The sequence below is a fragment of the Choloepus didactylus genome, chromosome 8 (assembly GCF_015220235.1).
Source record: "Choloepus didactylus isolate mChoDid1 chromosome 8, mChoDid1.pri, whole genome shotgun sequence".
NCBI lineage: Eukaryota > Metazoa > Chordata > Mammalia > Pilosa > Megalonychidae > Choloepus > Choloepus didactylus.
In genome coordinates, this window is record NC_051314.1 from 60691683 (window position 1) to 60712988 (window position 21306).

At 39.8% G+C, this 21306-nt stretch overlaps 1 protein-coding gene and 1 pseudogene across 1 annotated transcript in view; one reads left to right on the top strand and one right to left on the bottom strand.

Moving 5' to 3' along the window:
- Window positions 1-21306, bottom strand: part of KCNMB4 (potassium calcium-activated channel subfamily M regulatory beta subunit 4) — a 76089-nt gene that overhangs the window by 29282 nt on the left and 25501 nt on the right. The window contains exon 2 of the mRNA XM_037848209.1: window positions 18683-18810. Within this exon, the coding sequence (XP_037704137.1) occupies window positions 18683-18810 (128 nt within the window). The remainder of the gene's footprint in view (window positions 1-18682; window positions 18811-21306) is intronic.
- On the top strand, window positions 7377-16258 carry LOC119541558 (annotated as a pseudogene).

Here is a 21306-nt window from a genome sequence, read left to right on the forward strand (position 1 = left end):
ACTCAGACAGAAGCTTGCAGACCAATGTTTACAGCAGCATTATTCACAACGCTCAAAAGGTAGAAACAACCCAAATGTCCAGGGTAGATGAACAGATAAACAAAATGTGGTATGGTCTGATACAATTGAATGCTATTCAGCCATAAAAAAGTAATGAAGTTCTGATACATGTCACAATGCGGACAAACCTTGAAAACATTATACTAAGTGAAAGAAGCCAGATACAATAGGGCAAATATGGTATGATCCCATTTGTATGAAATATCTAGAATAAACAAATGCATACAGACAGAAAGTAAATCAGAGAGTAAGGATACCAGGGGCCAGGGGAATAGGGAATGAGGAGTTATTGCTTAACAGGTACAGAATTTCTGTTTTGCATGATGAAAAAGTTTTTGTAATGGAAGGTGATGATGGTAGCACAGCATTGTAAATGTAATCAGTGCATTGAATTGTACACTTAAAATAGTTAAAATGGCAAATTTTATGTTATACGTATGTCATCGCAATGTTTAAAAAATGCTAATTCCATGTTAGGCCTCATTAATTGAGTTTTAGTCTCTAGATTGAGCAGCGGTGGTGATAATGTGCTGCTGCCCCCTGCAGGGGCCGGCTCAGACACCGGAAGAAGGGCACTACAGTGAGAGTGAGGCCACATTCAGCAGCGATGGCCCTGTGGGCTCCCGATGGCCACCGGGAGGCTCAAGGACTAGGGTTCATATGTTTCCCTGTGCCTCACTGGCCATGTGTCCTCAAAGACCGTTTCCTCTGCTGTAAAACTCAGCTGTTATGACCCTATGACCTACCTTCACCTTGAGACTGTAGCTCTAACGAAGATGAATTTTTGACAAATAGAAGTGCTTGAAAATGCAATGGGCTTCTTCAAGAGGACGTGGTCTCCACTACCAGGGTGGTTCAAGTACAGCATGGGAAACACTTTCCAAAAATTGTTGGGGCACGGATCCACTTTGGGTTGGAGTAAATGACTGGAAGGTGTCTCCCAGATTTGAGAGTCTCTGGATGGCACGGTACCTTCTGTGTGTTAGAGGCTAGTTTTGGCTCCATTCTGTCTTAGATGAAACTGAGGTGAGAGCTCTTTATTAACTAGCTCAAGGTCATTCAATGAGTCACAAAGAGAGCTATGGATAGAACTGAAGTCTCCTGACGCACAGCCCTGCCCTGCATTCCACCATCCAATGATGCTGCACTCTATGACCTACTTGTCCTAGGTTCTTGTAGTTTTCCTCCCAAATTCCCTTAGGGCTTTGTTTGATGGATGCATAAAATATCTTAAATGAAAAGGGATTTAATAATAGTAATTTCTTAACTGTTTTGCCACGATGACAAAAACTGTTAAAAGATGCATTTGCAAGCCTAAAAACACCTTGATTAACCGTCAGAAAACATATTTGCTTCATCAGTAATATTTGGCCATTTGGATATCAGACTGTGAAAGAATACTGGAATTCACACAGCCTACTGGAGAAGCCACAGTAAATAGAGCTTTTTAAAAAAATTTAAAAAAACAAAGATTTGGGGACCCAAAGAGAGCCTTCAATTCTGACATCATCTTCCTTAATATGAAACCAGATACAAACGTATATGTGAAAGACTCAATTTGGGTAAGATTCCAGATCTTTTGTTTTGTTTTTTAAAGTTTATATCATTGGACTCAATGCACCATAATGTCTGAAGAGAAAGCCAATATGTTCCTTTAAAAAATAACTATAGAAACAGTCTATTCTTTAGTGACAGACTGTGTTAAAATGCATTATAACTTGCAAATATTTTTCAGAGTAAATAGAAAACAAAAATGAAAAGCTTTATTTAAAACTAAAATTTTACCAAATGACGATTTAGTTTTTAGTAACTCATTCAAAGATGAACAAAATTTTCTTATGAAATTTATTCAAAATTTCAGTTTCCATCTTTACATTCACATTTCCCCCTGCTTGTATCTTAAGAAAGTCTGTCAGTAGATGAGGATTTTTTTAGTAATATGTTTTAATATGTCCTATAAAAAAAGGAAAACTTTAGAACCCAATGGTATAATTAAATTCAACATATGAACACATTATTACAATTGTCCAATTGCTTTTACACTGTATTATATATAAATGCATTCAGATATATTCATCTAAGCATGTAAATATTGTCGTCTCACATAACAAGAAATCTAGAGGTAGGCAGGGCAGGGCAGCGGCAGCTACTCAAGGATGGCATCGGGAAACTGGCTCTTTGTCTCTCTGGCTCTACTCTTCTTAACGTGTGGACACGCATCCTCACGTTTATCACCTCCCAGTTGCACAAAGGCTTTTGCACGCCTGGCAACAGGCCACATGTATTCACTTCTCTCCCAGAACAAAGGTGGTAGAAATGGGAAGGGGTGGTACTTGCATCAGGAAAGTAAAAGCTTTCCCAGAATGCCCCTCAGGCCTCACTGGTTGCAACAGTGCCACGGCGTTGAAGGGTAAGACGTATGGTGGCTCGGGGAACCAGTACGTCTCACCACAGTTGCTGTCGCCTCCAATACCGTCACCCAAGACAGACAGCTATTCCTTTTTTAAAATTCAAAATTCAAATTTTTCCTCTGAGAAGGCTTTTCTCTTTCCACCCTTCATCTCCATCCAAGTAGGTCAGGGCTCGGTACAATGTCTATACCTCTATTACCATGGATTTACTACATCATATTCCAGTTACTTCTGTTTGTCTTTCAAGCCAGGCAGTGAATTCCCTGAGGACAGAGGCAAAGTGTCATGTTGACCTCTGCTGCCTGGTACATAGTAGGTGATGCACAAATGCTTGCTGAATAAATGAAATGGAGGCAATTTGGAGGGACCCTGAAATTTAAGACACCGGAAAGGCCAAGATTATGATAGAGGAGTGATAAACTATTTTGTGGCAGGAAGATCTTTGTTGCCCCCACAAATGACACTGCTTATTTCATGGAGAGGAAGCAGGTGAATTTTGGAAAAGTGAATTTTCCAAATAATTGAAGCTTAACCTTTTAAGTTGAATAACAACTAATAAAAATGTTAAAACATTTTTTGGCAAAAATATCTCCAAAAATATATTACACATTTCCTTGCCTTTTAAGGAGAGTATGTTGAAACAAATTTAACCTTTTCTGATGATTCAGTATCATCATTATGAAACTCAATTATTGTTGAGGTAGGATTGTCTGCTCCTCCACTAAATGGCTCCAGACTATTAAACATTTAGTTCTTTGCTAATTTTCTCTCTCTTCCACCATGAGGGTTTTATCTATTATCTTTAATGGCTGTAATCATATAAGCAATCTGAATCAGAGAATCATAAAACCACAGAACTTGAGAGCTTAAAGGAATCACACAAATGATATAATTTACCACCTTATCAAGTTTTATAGATAACAAAACTAAGCCCTAAGTGAGTGAGCAGTCCTTTTCTAATTGATTGTTTTTAATGTTCTATTTTAATGGCTTTCGGACAGTGATCTGCAGAGCACTCTGTTCAGTTTGAGCTCAGGTCATTATGTTCATCTTTTTCTAAATGCCAAGGATAAATATGATTTAAAAATATATACAACAGGAGAGAAACTAAGATGGCAGCTAGGTGAGACAGGGCAAAAAATACCTCTGTGAAAAAATACTAGATAAAAACCAGAAAGTGACCCAGAATACCGGTTACAGCGATGCGCCAGCTGGACAAGGTCTACTAGTTCCACAGGGGCCATATACTTGGTGAAACTGGGAGTCTGCATTCTGAAATGAGTGAGTAAGCTGGCTGGAAGACCCGCAGCCGTGTGGTGGTCTGGGGAAGCCAGGGGTTGGTGTTTGGAGACTGACTGGCTCTTTAAAAATAAAAAAAAAAAAAAAAAAACGGAAAAACCCAGGAGCGGCTGCAGTTGCGACAGTGGGAACCATGCAGTAAAATACAGCAAGTGGGGGCTGGGCCGGCCTCTCAGTGTCTAGCCTGGAAGATAGCCCGCTGCAGATACCCTTGGGGCCGGTGGAACGGAGGGGAGAGCCAGAAGCAGAAAAAAACCCCGCGGCTAGCAGCTGGCTCCCGGAGGGCTGGATAAACTCCTGCCCGGGGCCGAGCCCACAGCCCAGAGCCCCGTCAGTTGTCCCGGAGCTGGGAAGGAGGAACTGTGTGAGGAGGGGGGGGTTGAGGTCCCCCGTTCGGCCATCTTTGCATCAGGCTGAGAGCGCCCCTGCATGGCCCGGTGGCCTGGGACTTCCCTTGAGGGACGGCACGCACTGGTGACATAGCATGGCATTCCCTTGGCAGAGGTCCTGGACGATTGCGGCTGGGTGGGGGGACCTGCTCGGAGAACCCAGGGACACTACGCCAAGTCCGGTGGTTTGTGGGACAGCGAGAGAGGGTCTGGGACTGAAATGAAATGAAGGCTTAGACTTTTGCGGTGGCCTTGAATCTCCGGGAACCTGGGGGATCTGAATATTAAAGCTGCCCTTTCCCCCGGCCACCCATACACACACCCCCACATTCAAGGCAGATGGCTCCAGCAACACACCCAAACTGAGCTCTCCAACTGAACCCCACAAGAATCATTTCCCCACACACCACAGGGACAAGGTGGAGAACTGACTTGAGGGGTATAGATAATTCACAGACGTCATCTGCTGGTTAGTTAGAGAAAGTGTACGCCACCAAACAGTGTTTCTGAAAAATTAGATTGGTTTCTTTTTTTTTACAACTTAAAAGAACCCTATCAAGCAAACCAAATTCCAAGAGGCCAAAACAACAGAAAATCTTAATGCATATGATAAAACCAGATGATATGGAGAATCCAACTCCAAACACACAAATCAAGATATCAGAAGAGACACAGTACCTGGCACAATTAATCAAAGAACTATAATCAAGGAATGAAAACATGGCAAAGGATTTAAAGGACATCAAGAAGACCATGGCCCAGGATATAAGCGACACAGACAAGACCCTAGAAGAGCATAAAGAAGACATTGCAAGAGTAAATAAAGAAATAGAAGCTCTTATGGAAATAAAAGAAACTGTTGGCCAAATTAAAAAGACCCTGGATATTCACAATACAAGATTAGAGGAAGCTGAACAATGTCTCAGTGTCCTAGAAGTCCACAGAACAGAAAATGAAAGAACAAAAGACAGAATGGAGAAAAAAATAAAAAAAATCGAAATGGATCTCAGGGATATGATAGATAAAATAAAACATCCAAGCTTAAGACTCATTGGTATCCCAGAAGGGGAAGAGAAGGGTAAAGGTCTAGAAAGAGTATTCAAAGACATTGTTGGGGAAAACTTCCCCAACCTTACACACAATATAAATACACAAAGCACAAATGCCCAGCGAACTCCAAATAGAATAAATACAAATAAACCCACTCCGAGACATATTCTGATCAGACTCTCAAATACTGAAAAGTAGGAGCAAGTTCTGAAAGCAGCAAGAGAAAAAACAACATAAGATTAAGTTGTGACTACTCAGCAGACACCATGGAGGTGAGAAGGCAGTGGCATGACATATTTAAAATTCTGAGAGAGAAAAATTTCCAACCAAGAATACTTTATCCAGCAAAACTCTTCTTCAAATTCGAGGGAGAGCTTAAATTTTTCACAGACAAACAAATGCTGACAGACTTTGCCAATAAAAGACCTGCCCTACTTCAGATGCTAAAGGGAGCCCTACCAACAGAAAAACAAAGAAAGGAGAGAGAGATATAGAGAATTTTAACAGACATAGATAGTACGTTACATCCCAAATCACCAGGACACTCATTTTTCTCTAGTGATCACAGATCTTTCTCCAGAAGGGACCATAAGCTGGGACATAAAACAAGCCTCAAGAAATTAAAAAAAAATTTTGAATATACTCAAAGCACATTCTCCAACCACAATGGAATACAAATAGAAGTCAATAATTTTTGAACTGTAACTCCACTATTTACTTCCTACATGATATAAAATACACAAACTCTAAGGACAAATCAGTGGTTTTGAACTCAATGTAAAATATGTAATTTTAGACAACTATATAAAGGTGGGGGAATGGAGGAGTATAGGAACATAGTTTATGTGTCCTATTGAAGTGAAGGTGGTATCAAAGAAAAACAAGATTGTTATGGATTTAAGAGGTTAATTTTAAGCCCCACAGTAAACACAAAGAAATTATCAGAGAATATAACCATAGAGATGAAAAGTAGAGTATGGGTTAAGAGAAATGCGGGAAGGGGCAATGGGGAGTTGAGAAATGAGTGTAGGGTTGCTGTTTGAGATGAAGGGAAATTTCTAGTAATGGATGGTGGGAAAGAGCATTACAACATTCTAAATGTGATTAATCTCACTAATGGAAGCTAGGGAGGGGGTGGAATGGGAAGATTTAGGCTGTATATATGTTTCCACAACTGAAAAAAAAAAAAGTCTAAATAGATGACAATTGAATGCCAAGGATGAACTTGGATGGGATTGGAGGATGGAGGACAGGAGGCTCAAAGGGACACAGTTGAGACATAAGGAAAAGGAAATATAGAATGTAAGCTTTGTGTCATTGTTGAATCTCTTGTACTTCTTAGCTGCGCTTAATGGGATTGCATAAAATAATGTTCTTGTTCATGGGAAGTGTATACATGAATTATAGTGTATGTTCAAGGATGTGTGCAGCTTGCTCTCATATATTCAGAAGGCAGAGAAATAGATGATGGATGATAGATAGGGAGGGAAAGAAACAGCAATGTGACAGCATGTTAAAGTTGGTGGATTGGGCTATCGGGGGAGGGGGGTCAGGGTATGATGGAATTCTGTGTATGAGGTTAGTATTGTTTTTGCAACTGTTCCTATAACTTTGAATTTATTTCAAAATAAAAAATATATATATGTATATACACAACAGGATAAACACACTTTGAATGAACTTAGAAATTAGGATATAGCTACTCAGTATTAGAAATACAACATAATTATTTTATTTAAGAACAGAGTCTTTTCTTTTTATTTCATGTTCTATTGCTTTATTCATTAATAAAATCCCCATTATTTATTCATTCAGCACCTGAACTTCCAATCAGTGAATAATCAGACTTTTCCACTGATTAGTTTTTTCTAGCTTCGTTGTTGGAAATTTACAGGGTAAGGAAAGGGAAAAACACATCCATTTACTAAGTACTCACCATTGTGCAGCTGTGATCCTTTCCCCCAAAATAAGACAAAATCCTTTAGATAGTACTGTTGCCCTCATTTTATAGGTGAGGAGACCAAGACATAGGAGTTACGCAATCTACCCAAGGTTGTATAGTTGCTAAATGGTAAAAGAGAGATGTCTAGGACACTGAAAAGGGTAACATCATGGTAGAAGAGTGATAAACTATTCTGTGGCAGGAAGATCTTTGTTGCCCCAAAAAATGGCAACTCAGTTGGCTAAGATCACAAGGTTGCTGCCCTTAAGGAATTCATACTATCTAAGAAAAGAATGTATTCATCTACCTCTGTACCAGTGCAGTAAGAGCAATCACAGCAGTGTGGAAGCACAGAAGAGGAAGTTATTAATTATGCCCGAGAAGGTGAGAGAAGGTTACACAAAAGTGAAACCTGAGGTGAATCTTAATGATAGTAATAAAAATAATAGTAGCATACATTTTATAGGCATTACTACAGTTGAGGCACATATCATCTCATTGCTATCCTGAGAGTAACATTATTTTCTCCTTCCCCTGAGGGAATCGAGGCACAGATAGGTAAGAGTATGCACCCCAGATCACATTGCTAGGAAGTGGCTGGTTGCAGGGTTCATGCTGTAACCACTGTGCTATGCTAATTTTTATAAATGAAAAAAGTGAAGGTGTTTCTAGATGAGGGAAGAGGAGAGGGACAGGAGCAAAAGCAGAAAGATGTCAGTATATATGGAGAAGAGAGGGTAATTTGAGTGGAGCAGCCAGGGAACATTTAAGTCACGTCACAGACCATGTCAGTCTCCTACTTAAAACTCGTTACTGGCTGCTTAATTGCACTGAAGAAAAATCCAAACCAATACCACACCTTACTTCTCTCCAGTCTCATCACTACCCACCTCCCCACCCCCACTCCTGCCACTTTGGCCTTCTCTCTAATCCTAAAACTCACCAAGCTCTTTCTTGCCTCAGAAAGATCTTGGTGATGGCTCATTCTGAAATGTTTTTACCCTTACTTTTTGTTTAGCTAATTCTTGAACACCCTCTGGTCTTGACTAACTCAAGTTTTCTCAGGTAGGCCTTCGAAATTCTCATCCCTGATGGAATCCCTCACAGCAGCACATGTGGCTTCTACTTCACAGCATTCACCCTACTTTGTAACGAAATATCTAATGGGTGTGACCACAGTTTATGAGCTCCATGAAGGCAGGGACTGTGCCTGTTGTTTTCGTTTGTTGTTATCACTATTTTGTTTTTTTCTCTCCATGACACACATAATTAAACAGCAGAAGTTGAAGTTGAAATTGGAAAAGCATTGATATAAAGCTTTCAGACTACATTCCAATTTTTTCATATGCCCCAGTAATGTCCTTTTGGGCCTTTTCTCCTCCATTGTTAGATACAGGCCTGGCTCATTGCATGTATTGCATTTAATTGTCATTGTCTCTTTAGTCATTCTTTTTAAATTGTGGAAACATGTACACAAGGTAAACTTTCCCATTTGTGCTGGTCTGAAGCTGTTATGTACCCCAGAAAATGCCATGTTCTTTCAATCCATCCCTGTGGGTGCAGACCTTTTGTGGGTAGGACCTTTTTGTTAGGTTATTTCAATTGAGTTATGACCCAGCCCATTCAAGGTGGGTCTTAATCCTTCACTGGAGTCCTTTATGAGAAGGTAGAAGGCAGAGACATTTGGAGAGAGCTTAGACAGAGAAATGCCCCAGAGATGCTAAGAGAGGACCTACAGACACCTAGAGAGAAAGCCACTGAAATCAGAAGCTGAAAGCAATGGAAGCTGGGAGTGAAGGACCAGCAGATGCCAGCCATGTGCCTTGCTATCTGACAGAGGACACTGATGTCAGCAGCCTTTCTTCAGAGAAGGTATCCTCTTGGTGATGCCTCAATTTGGACATTTTTCATGGCCTTAGAATTACAACTTGTAACCTAATAAATCCCCATTGTTAAAAGCCAGTCCATTCCTGGCATATTGCATTTCAGCAGCTTTAGCAAACCAAAACACCAGCTCAACCTATCCCAAGTATACCATTCAATGGGCTTAATCACATCCACCATGTTGTGCTACCCTCACCACCACCCATTATTAAAATTTTCCCATCACCCCAAGCATAAACCCATTATGAATTAACACCCCATTCCCCCCTCCCTACCACCCCTGGTAACCTCGAATCTACTTTCTGTCTAGAAATTGTATATTTGCATAATCTAGTTATTTCATAAAAGTGGAATCACACAACATCCATCCTTTTGTGTTTGGTTTATTTCACTCAACATGATGTCTTCAAGGGTTATCCATGTAGAGGCATTATCAGAACTTCATTCTTTTCAAGGCTGAGTAATATTCCATTATACACACACACACACACCGCATTTTATCTATTCATCTGCAGATGGACACTCGGTTGCTTACGCAATTTGGCTATTGTGAATAACACTGCTATTAACGTTGGTGTTATTCACAAATACCTGGCCAAGTCCCTGATTTCAAATCTTCTATATATATACCTAGAAGCGGGATATGGTAAGTCTATGTTTAACTTTATGGGAACTACCAAACTATTTTCCATAGTGACTTGCACCATTTTACATTCCCACCAATAATGTATGCGAGTTCCTATTTCTCCACATCCTTACCAGCACTTATTTTCTGTTTTTAAAATAACAGCCATTCTAGTGGGTGTGAGGTTATATCTCACTGTGGTTTTGATTTGCATTTCCCCAATGGCTAGTGATATTGAATATCTTTTCATGTGCTTATTGGCCATTTACATATCTTCTTTGGAGAAATGTCTACTCAAATCCTTTGTCAATTTTTAAATTGGCTTGTTTGTCTTTTTGTTGTTGAGCTGTAGGAGTTCTTTACATATTCTGGATATTAAATGCTTATTGGACATATGGTTTCCAAAGATTTTTCTCCTATTCCGCTGGTTGCCTTTTCACGTTCTTGATAATGTCCTTGGATATACAAAAGTTTTTAATTTTGAGTAGTCTAGTTTATCTGTTTTTTCTTTTGTGGCTTCTGCCTGAACCTGATTTTGTCACAGCCTTCTGTATAAATTCTTTATGCATTCCTATGGTTCCATAGGACAACATAAGAAATATCCTGTTCTTAGGAAATGTACATGGAAGTATTATGTGTTTAAGGAGCATAATATATACAATCTACTGTCAAATGTTTAGAAAATTGATTGATAGATTAATAGACAGATATATAGACAGAAAGATACAGCAAATGTGGCAAAATGTTAAAATTGGTGGATTTGAATTCCTGGGGGGTAGGGGTATGTTAAGAGTTCTCTGTATGGGTTTTGTATTACTTTTTTGCAACTGACCTGTAAGTGAAATAATTTCAAAATAAAATGTTTAAGAAAAAAAAATTAGGCTGAGGCTTAAAAAAAAACCAAAAACCTATTATAGTGTGGATGATGGACAAGACAGAAAAGCCAAGGTTTTAAGAACCAAGGCAGTGACCTGGAGATCAACCGAAGAGACTTCACAGGTGGTGTGGCTGGATTCGTTCTTGTGACAGTTGTGTGTATGTGTGTCTGTAAGCCTGCTCTGTGCATTCTGTGAATTACTATCTACTTAGGTGGAAAAAGCAACGTATTACAAAGTAAATTTGTATAGAAAACACTATGCTCTCCATAAGAGGAAAAGTTTAAAAAATATAAAAAGACTGATCACTCCTTAGATCCAAAGGAACTGAGGAATGAATCACCATTTTCAATGGAAGTGCCCTCTTAATGGAAAGCCAGTTAAGGCAAAGATGATGGAGGAGAATTTTATGAAAAGACTGAGGATACAAGGGAAGTTTTCTGGCAACAGAATGTGGATTTCAAAGCATACTCCATACGGGGGCAAAAGTTGAGTTTGACTAAAAAGGATAGACCAGGGAAAGTCCAAGAAAAAAAATGGTACAGGAAGAGTAAGTGTGAACAAAGGAATTTATACTTTGGAAGGAGACTGTGAGCTTTGAAGTTGAAGAAGGCAAAGAGCTGAAAGGCTACATAGGAAGACCTTGTACAGAAGTGGCCAGTGGACTCCACCAAGCCCTTGAGGTGAAGACACCTTGTGGCCCCTCTGCAGAGTCTTTCCCAGGTGTAGGAGAAGGGTGACTAGGTGGGACTGACCTCCTGGCACATCCTGAGTATAGCCACCTACATGAGGCTTAACCAGTGGAAAGTGAAGACTCCAATAATCTTGGTCTAAGATTTTTAAAATAACATCTTTTTCTTGAAAATGGAAATTTCTTGGTAACTATTCTAATTTCCTGAATTTGACTGAAATCTAAAGGTTACTTTAAATATAAAGTTCATCTTACCAAGAGCATCTGGGCGTCTATACAGTAAGACTATTTTTATTTCATATTTAGCGGTAGTAAAAAGTGTACTAAAGAGTAGATGGCACCAGGGATCTGCCATTTTCACACCTCCAACAAGCACTCTTGTCTCCTCTCACATATGTCATGGTAAAAAGAGCCAAACTCCAAACTCTTGTTTTCCCCAAGTCACTTAAAAAACAAGACTTGAGTGCTGCTGGGCTATGATAGACCACCCCACTTCTATCCATACCCCAATAGCTCGAGAATGGAATATTCAGACTATGGGTAGGGAATGTGTACCATTCTGAGGGAGGTTTTATGGGCTTAAATTTACTCTTACTAAAATACAACTGATATATAAGGTAGGTTTACTTCTTTTCAAATAGTTCTCACTGTTCTAGTGGAAGAGTTCTTAATTGGGTCCTGAAGATATTACAAGAGATAGCTCTGTTTGAGAGAGTCAGTCTTTACAAAATTCTGTGTCTCCAACCACAGGCTCAGACTCACCCACATTCTGAAACCAATTTCTGGTCCAGGAAGGAAGCTTAAACAAAGGACCTGACTCAGTCAGTGGTGGGCTTAGTCCTGACTACTGGGGCCATATATATATATATATATATATATATATCCAATTTTCCTCTCTTCCTCAGCAGTTTGAGTCTGTAGCTGGCTCAGTTCTCTGTATCCATGCCTGCTTCCTTCTCAATTACTCACCTTAATCCCAAACTCTTTTTCCCATCATGGGAAAATTCTTGAAAGACTAGTCTCCATGTAATGCCTTTCCATTCTCACTCAGCCTAAGACAAAACTACTTCTAACCAAATACCCTAAACTGTTTCCCAGAGACCACTAACAAATTTCTAATTGCCAAAACCAGACTCCTCAGTAGTCCTCCTAGATCACCTCCTTATCCTTAAAACACTCTCCTCCCAAGTTTTTTGACTTTCCTCTCAGCATTCTGGCCACTTTTCTTAAGTCTCCTTCTGCCTATATCCTAAAAGTGGATGATCCCAAGACTCTGTTACCACCTCTCTTCTCACTGTGCTTTCTTTTCCTTTGCTTCACATTGCACACTTTGCTTGTGTGCCAACAACACCTAGACCTGTATAAGACGGCCTGACCTCTTGCTTTGGAACTAAAAATATGTACTTCTCTTTCAAGCCTCTTCTGGGTATCTTGTGAATATCTCAAATTCACTACAGCCAGAGTTGGACCATCCTTTTCCTACAGTCAAATTTGACATCTTTGTGTTCCTCATCACTTACTTTGTCATTAAGTTCTGTTGATTTTAACACTGAAATGTCTTTCTGCTATTACCTACCCTACCCCACCACCCATCCACCCCTACTACTACTTCCACTGCAGCTTCTCTATTTCAGTCCTCCAAGTCCCTTATCAGGACCAGAAAATGGTTAATAGGAGGATCCTTGAGAATCAGACCAACTGGATTCCAGTTTGGTCATTTAGAAGTGTGCCTCGGGCAAGTTATTTAACTTCTTTAAAACCCAGTTTCCACATCTGTTAAATGGAGATGATACTTAGAGATAGTATAAGAAATTCAATGATCTAAACAAAATGTTTGCCAAAATTGCCGGCACATGGTAGTCATTAAAATATATTATTTGTTTCACCAACTACTCTCCTTTCTCCCCATCACTGAGAAAGAGCACCCTGCCTTTAACTCATCTTTCCCCTCCGACATATATTAAACAGTCAAACCAGGTACTTTCAAAAATAAAGACCTGCTCATGTCAGTTGTCAATGGAAAAAAAAAACTTATAATTTTAATTGTCCATATGAAAGAGATCATCTCTTAAGAATGGCATTTATGACTCTATAGGAATCTAACTCCAAGCTACCTTTCCAGTTTACAAAGTCGCTACTTCTTATTATGTAACCTATATATCTGTTGTCACCTACCAAGTCAAGCTTGGTTTCTTTATCACAGCTGCTCCATCATCAAGGTCTCCCTTCTTTTATTTCTAGCTGATGAAATCATATTTACATTTGCATGTCATGATGATTAAGTTCATGTGTCAGCTTGCCTGGATTATGGTGTGCAGCTGTTTGGTCAAGCAAGCACTGACTTGATGGTTACTGTTAGGGGATTTCATGGATTTAAATTATTACACAGTTGGTTATACCTATGGCTGATTAGCTCTACAGTCTAACAAAGGAAACTGCCTTCAGCAATGAGAGAAGTTGCATCCAGTCAGCTGAAGTCCTTAAATTTGTTTGATTTCAGCGGCCAAAAGGAAGAATTTCTATCTACTTCAGCCAGCCTGCTTCTCCTGGGGAATAAATCAAAACCTTCACTGGAGTTCCCAAATTGCAGCCTGCCCTATGGAATTCAGATTTGTTAATCCCCAGCTGAGTTGTGTGAGCCAATTCCTATAACAAATCTCATAATGTTTACATACATACATTCTGCTGGTTCCGTTTCTCTGGAGAACCCTGACTAATACACATGTGTATCTGCTCCCCTCAATAAATTCTAATTCCTTGGAAGCAAAGAACCTACCATATTAACTTGGCACACTGTATTCTTTTATTCATTTAGAAAACAAACATCTATTGGCTGAGAACCAGGCATTTTGCCAGGTGCTTGCAATACCAAAACAAGGACAGTATGGCCCCTACCCTTAACAGGTGTGCAGTCTGGTTGGGAAGATGGTTGCAGTAAATCATTCCAGTAGGGGTGACAGGTCAGAGGATAGAGCAGTGGCTCTCAGTCCCGGTTGTACATTAGAATCGCTGAGATTAATTTTAAAAAACCCTAATGCCTGAGTTCAACCACCAGGGATTCTAATTTGATTTGTCTGAGGTACATTTTTTAAAAGCTCCTCTGGCACAGTCATGTGAAGTGAGGTGTGCAAACCTCTGGAACAGAGCTGTGCATCGAAGGCTTTGGAATATGGGAGACATACCTTGTAGTTGGCACTTTTGGTTGCTCCATAACATCCCATCCTTCTTGCTTCTTTCTATCTTCTTCCCTCCTGAATGTATTCAGGGGTACACCCCACCTGTATGTGACTTAGAAGATAACACCCTATCTTCACCTCAGGGGAAGATTCTGATTGCTCTTTTGGGTGATCAATTTAGGTGGTGGCAAAGGAACTCATTCTGGACAAAGAGACTGAAAAGGAGGTCTGCTGTAGAATTTTTAAAGGTTTCCTCATCTCATGGAAGCTATACCATGAGAGATAGAATCTCTTCCTTTGGATGCTGCCATGCCTGGCTGTGACATCTGGAACTGCAGCAATCATCTTGTAACCATGAGGGGAGCTACCCTGAGGCAGAGCTGAGATCTGAGAAGGACCTGGGTTCTTGATGACTCTGCTAAATCATTGCATGAAACAACCCTGAATTTGGACCTACCCGTGTATTTCTTGATGTATGGGATAATCAATTTCTTAATTGTTTACATTATGAGTCAGAGGTGTCAGTTTACCTACAGCAGAAGGCATCCTAACTGATAAACAATGAAATAAAACTTGGGGATCAAGGAAAGCAACCCAGAGAAGGGGACATCTGAGGAGAGTCTCCAGAAAGGCATTCAAGCAGGACAAGCAAGTAAAAAGGCATGGATATAAGAGTATAGGATACTCTGGGATCTGCAAATAATTCAGTGTGGCTACTGCGAAGAGTAAAGATAGAGAGATGAGGCCACAGAGGTGGTAGTCTGGGGCGACATCTTGAGGTGCTTTATATGCTGGAGCAAATTAAATATGGCCATAAATCCATTGCAGCTCTTCCCCTCAAGAGGTGGAGTCTACTTTAAACTTCCTGTATCTGGCTGGCTTTGTGATTTGCTTTGACCAATGGAATGTGCTAGAAGTGATGTTACGCAGGTTCCAAAGCCGAGGCCTGGCTCCCTGGAAATGCTGCCTGGAGACCGCCATATTATGAGGCAGGTGAACTAGTCTACTAGAGGATGAGAGACCTGGAGGAGGAGAACTGAGGTGCTCTCGCCAACAGCCAGCACTGCCAGGTATGTGCAGGAGGCTGCCTTGGACCAGGCAGCCATTCCAGCCCTCATCTTACTGCACATTACCCAGAAGAGAACAGCAGAAGAACCCCACAGCCAGCCCACACAACCATAAGTCATCATAAATCATTGTTGTAAGCCACAAGATTTGGGGTGGGAGTGATGCCAATGCCCTGGCAGAGAAGCTGAGGTCAACATCAAATGTGAATCATTTAAAGTGGATACAAAACAGTTTCAGCAACATAGACAATTAAATGCATTGTTGTGGGTGATGGTGCCATTGGTAAAACGTGTCTCCTGATATCCTACACAACAAACAAATTTCCATCTGAATATGTACTGCCTGTTTTTGACAACTATGCAGTCACAGTTATGTTTGGTGGAGAACCATACACGCTTGGACTTTCTGACACCACAAGGCAAGAGGATTTTGACGGATTTTGATCTCTGAGTTATCCACAAATAGATGTATTTCTAGTCTGTTTTCCAGTGGTCTCTCCATCCTCATTTTAAAATGTGAAAGAAAAGTAGGTACCTGAGATAATTCACCACAGTCCAAAGACTCCTTTCTTGCTTGTTGGGACCCAAACGCATCTCAGAGATAACCGCTCTACTATTGAGAAACTTGCCAAGAACAAACAGAAGTCTATCACTGTTGCTGAAAAGCTGTCCTGTGACCTGAAGGTGTCAAATATAAGGAATGTTCTACACTCACACATTATTGAAGCATTATTGGCTGCCCTGGAGCCCCCACAACTGAAGAAGAGCCGGAGGTGTGGGCTACTGTGAACACCCCTCCAGAGCCCTTTCCACAGAGCTGTATTGGCATCATATTAAAGCAATGTTCAGTCAGACTAAAGACTAAACATTAAAATTTGTTCTGCAATAATGAGATGCCCTGCACCTATCCACATGAGACAAAGCCCCTAGGTAATCGCCTTCCTGCCCCCTCCCAATACTAGTTAATTTTGAGTAAGTATGTATTGTCAGAAAAGTGATCAGTACTAGTTTTTGTTCTGTTGTTTCAAAAAAATTTTTTTTGGTTAAGAGCAAGACACACTTTTGATGACTCTGTAACAGACTAGTATGAAATGTTAAAGCTGCTCCTTGCTCCTTCCACACTGGATAGTACTGTGGGACATCTTAATGTTTGTTCATGTTTTCTCTTTTTTGGGGGGGGATGTGTATGGGTTATGTGGGGAGTTTGTTTTTATTTAGTCTTGTTTTTTATTTAATTAACCAGTGGTGGACAGCCCCGGAGGGGAGGAGGATGGATTGATTGCACGTTCCACTTCCTAGATCTAGTTTAGAAAACATGCACCCCACCTGGTGCTCTAAGGAAGACGTAAATTCCTAATTTAATAACATACGCCTTTTTGAAAGTTGCCTTTTCTCTCTGCCCTTGAGTAAGTCCAATATTTGATGAAACTCATGAAAGTGGGTGGAACCTGCCTTGCCCCTCCTCTTTTCTGGGATGCTCTATAAATATGACTGTGACTTCCAAGGAAATTTGTTTGTCATTTGCTGAAATTTTTTTAAGTTAATTTCTAACTTCTTGTATTAACAAAGAAAAGTATTGCACCTTTTGAAGTACACCAAATGGACTCAGTTCATTATTAAAAAAAATTCTCCCTGTCAGTGATTGTTGAATTCACTTAACATAGACATGTAGCTTAATAGTATATGATATGGTGTTCCTCAAACACAACTGAAGACCTGGTATACAGAGGAAATTTGGGAGGTTGGTGCTAAAAGACAGATGTCTACGGAATGATTCATGTCCTCTCTCAAGTGATGGGGATGCAGGCTCGCTTCATTAAGACGCTGGGGGTGTGGGTGGGGTGGGGAGAACATTTGACAGCATGGGGACCAGTCAGGGGAATCCCCTTATTTCTGTTTTGTGTATAAGGAACCTAAGAGCAGCCAGCTGAGGCTCTCTAGTATAATAAAAATCATGGAAAGAGTCTTATGAAGACTCTTCGTAAGTGTTAACAGGGATTCTGTCAGCTTATTTTCGTTGCCTTTTATGTATTTATTTTAAACGTTTATGTAATCTTTTCCACCTTCCTCAATTACTAATTCTTATAGATTTATTAGTTTGAACCAATGCTTTCTCATGTCTCAATTCTTCATATATGCATTCTTTTCAGATGTATTAAGCAAACAAAAATCCCTTCCAAAAAAAAAAAAAAGATTTAGGGTGACTTGTTAGGCAAAAATAGGGGTAACTAGTACACAGGCCATGCCAAGAAGTTTGGATTTTATTCTGAAAGCTATGAGGAATAACCTGTTTAGACTCATGTTTTAGAACGATCACCATGGTAGCGGCGTGGAGCCCGGCTTGGAGTGAGGGCAGCGTGGAGGCGGGAGGACCTGTCAGAAGACTGTCGCATTAATAGAATTGAGAAATAACGTGCAACTGGACTAAGACCCTGGCAATGGGAAGGTAGAGAAATGAATGGATTTAAGAGTCATTACAGAGGCAAAATGAGCATGATGGTGAATATAAGTTACAGAACATTAATGAGAAAAATGAATTAAAAATTACTCAAAGGTTTCTGGATTAGGTGAACAAGGAGATGATAGTGTCATTTACTAAAAGAGGGAATATGGAAGAAAGGGAAAGTTTGAGATATTTGTGGAACATCCAAGTGGAGATGTACAGCAAGGAGTTGCGAATACCAAATAAATGCTAGATGAATAAATTATGATGATTAATCTAGGTGAGTACCAAAATGTTCTAGGTCCAAGGAACTATTGTTACATAGTATAACTTTAGTGCTAAGTTAAGTAAAGTTTTAATGGTATGAACTCATTTTGTTACTACTACATCAGAATAGAAAGAGAAAGCAAAGATTTGATGCAGACTCAAATGATGACAAATTTACATTGTTGATCATAGGTGCATTAAACTCTTAATTCACAGCACACACTGTTAGTTTACAATATTCCTACCTAAAGGTGTTGTCATTTCTTGGTATATCCAGAGGGTAAATTCCTGATACAAACTCTCTCTTTTTTGATCCTGCAGATTCTTTACACGCTTCCCCAGCCTGTAGAGCAAGAAGGGACTTCCCTAACTACGTGCTACAAAAAGATGAGAATAGCTCCATTTCGCACATTTTGTTAAGTGCGCACAATCTTAGATTTATTAGAGCAATAAATTACAAAGGCTATAAACATTTTAACAGGCACATGTAAATACAGACTTACCTTTGATATTGATTAAAATAGCAAGTAAATGGCTGGGAACCAATCTCGTCTTTCCAGTACTGTTGCCAAGTCATGACACTTTCCAGATTCTTCTGATTTTCTCTCTCACAGGGAGGGATATAGGAGCACTAACAAAAAAGAAGACAGAAGGTAAACCTATTGTACTATAGAATATTGCAATATGGTCTACTGTTTAAAAGAAAGGTGTCATTGTACAGATAGTAAATCTAACTTAAACCTACCTAATTTTTAATAAATCAAATTGCAATTATTAAACTTCAAATATCTAACTTGCCACAATTATAGAAAACACTCCAATTATAAAAATACAGCAAAAATAGCCTTCATTCATTAGGGTATAAGGATATTTTATAAACAATTAGTTACAATCTAGTAACAGATTAAAAGCATAATATCCTCTTGCTTCTGGGGGCATGGCAGTCAACAGAGAGAAGCCAAAAAAAGATTCCCTCTTAAGTACATAATCAGTGCATTTTGTTAACCGATGCCTTTTCCAAGCCATGCCTCTGACAAAGTACTTCTCTCTGAAGGGACTTGATTACTCTAAGCAATACAGATTCAGCAGAATCAGAAAATTTCCCTTGACTCTACACGTTGAATTTAACCCTTAGCATTCTAATCCATTTTCTCCAATTCAGTCCTTCCTAATGATTACGGTCATGATGAAGACAAGGCCAGTTTATATTTACTAACTGCTACAACATGCCAGACACTGTGTTAAATGCTTTTAACAGGCCTTTACTAGTGTCTTTCTTACAACCCTATAATGCGCTCCATTTTACAGATGAGAAAACTGCTATTTCTGTCAGCTCTACAACTGGAACTAAATTTTGGTCTTTTTCTTACATGCCACTCTCAGTCAGGTGTTTGACCAAGGTGTCTGATATTAAGGAGCAGAAAAACAAAAAAGAAAATCCTAGATTTTTGTAACGTAATTTGAGTCACACAGTTTTAAAGTGTATAATTTTCAGTAGCTTCCCATTATTTTCTGGGTAAAATTCAAACAGCCTGATGTAGAAAGTTCTGCATGATGGGGTGATCCCTGCCTGCCCTTGCCCTCACTTACTCCTGGGGTGCAGCTGTGTGGAAGCTTCCTCCCTAAATCTGCCATGTGCGCTCATACCTGCCTGCCTAGCACCTGTAGGACTCTCTCCTTTTATTTCTCTTTTCTCTTGACTCCCTTCTTTCAAGGTTTAGTTTGAGTGTAATTTGTCTGGGGGAGCCTTTCCTTTCTTATTCAACAGTTAAGTGCCCCTCATTTGTGCCCCGCGCTATCACGGCAGGTATCGCACAGTGCAGTGCTTGTCTGGTTTATGTCAGACTCCCTCACTGGCTGGCTGCTTCCTTGAGGACAAGAACTGTCTTCTCCTTCTCCTCCTCCTCCTCCTCCTTTCTGCATCTTTACACTTAACACACTGCATGGTAAATAACCATGAGGTTTAAAAATGTTGATTGGTTGAACGATCAATTGGTTGAAAAATGATATACACATACATTTTTATTCAAGATATCCAGGCTACTTTCAGAGCGGTTTACCTTTTTAAAAATATATACAATATGAACACTTTTAACTTTTGGTAAAGTTGATTGTTTTCTGTTATGTGAAACACATTCTCATTTTCTGTAAATATTATTTTAATGATTGACTCACTGGATACTTTACCCTCTGCACATATAGTTCTATTTCTATTAATAGTAATATAAAAAGCTAGATAACTTCCATGCAATTCTGAATTCTGAATTCTTCCAAAGTGGCAGCTGGGCTTAGATGCAGAGGAGACCATTAGATAGGGCTCCAGTCCTATTAGTTTCTAGGTGTCTGGGCTTAGGTAAATGACCTACCTTTTCTTGAATTCACTTTTTTCCTAATCTGTAAAATCTCTAAAATAATTTCTACTTCTACATTTCTGTGACTCTATTCTTGGAGGCCCATCAAGAAAAGACCCAGCAGAAGGCAGGACTACAAACAATGTTGCTGTATTTTTCCCAGAAGAGATCCTGAACGCAAGGGAGATGGCTGGGAACACCAACTGAGTCACGGTTCCAACCAGCAAAGAGGACAGTTGTGGTAGATATTTCCTTGGTTCCCATACTTTGCATTAGGAAGATGTTCATAAGGAGATTTCGGGCTGCCATGATTTTCCTATTGGTTAACATAAATAGTGATCATTTCCTTTCCTTCTACCGAAACTTTTTTTTTCTATATTGTGGTCACTTTGTTTATAAGGTCAGAATAGGTGCCAATTTTCTGTGTTCTTTCTAGGAAGGAGAAAGTTCCAGAACTAGAGGTAGAAGCTATGAGATGTGAAACCCTAAAAATTCATCAGACCCCCCCCTACATGGGAGATGACTCCCAGGGGTGTAAATCTCCCTGGCAACACGGGACATGACTCCCAGGGATGAGCCTGGACCTGGCAATGTGGGATTGAGAATGCTGTCTTGACAAAAAGGGGGAAATGAAATGGAATAAAACAAAGTTTCAGTGGCTTAAAGATGTCAAATGGAGTCAAGAGATCATTCTGGAGGTTATTCTTATGCATTATATAGATATTCCTTTCTAGTTTCTAGTGTATTAGAACTGCTAGAAGGAAATTCCTGAAACT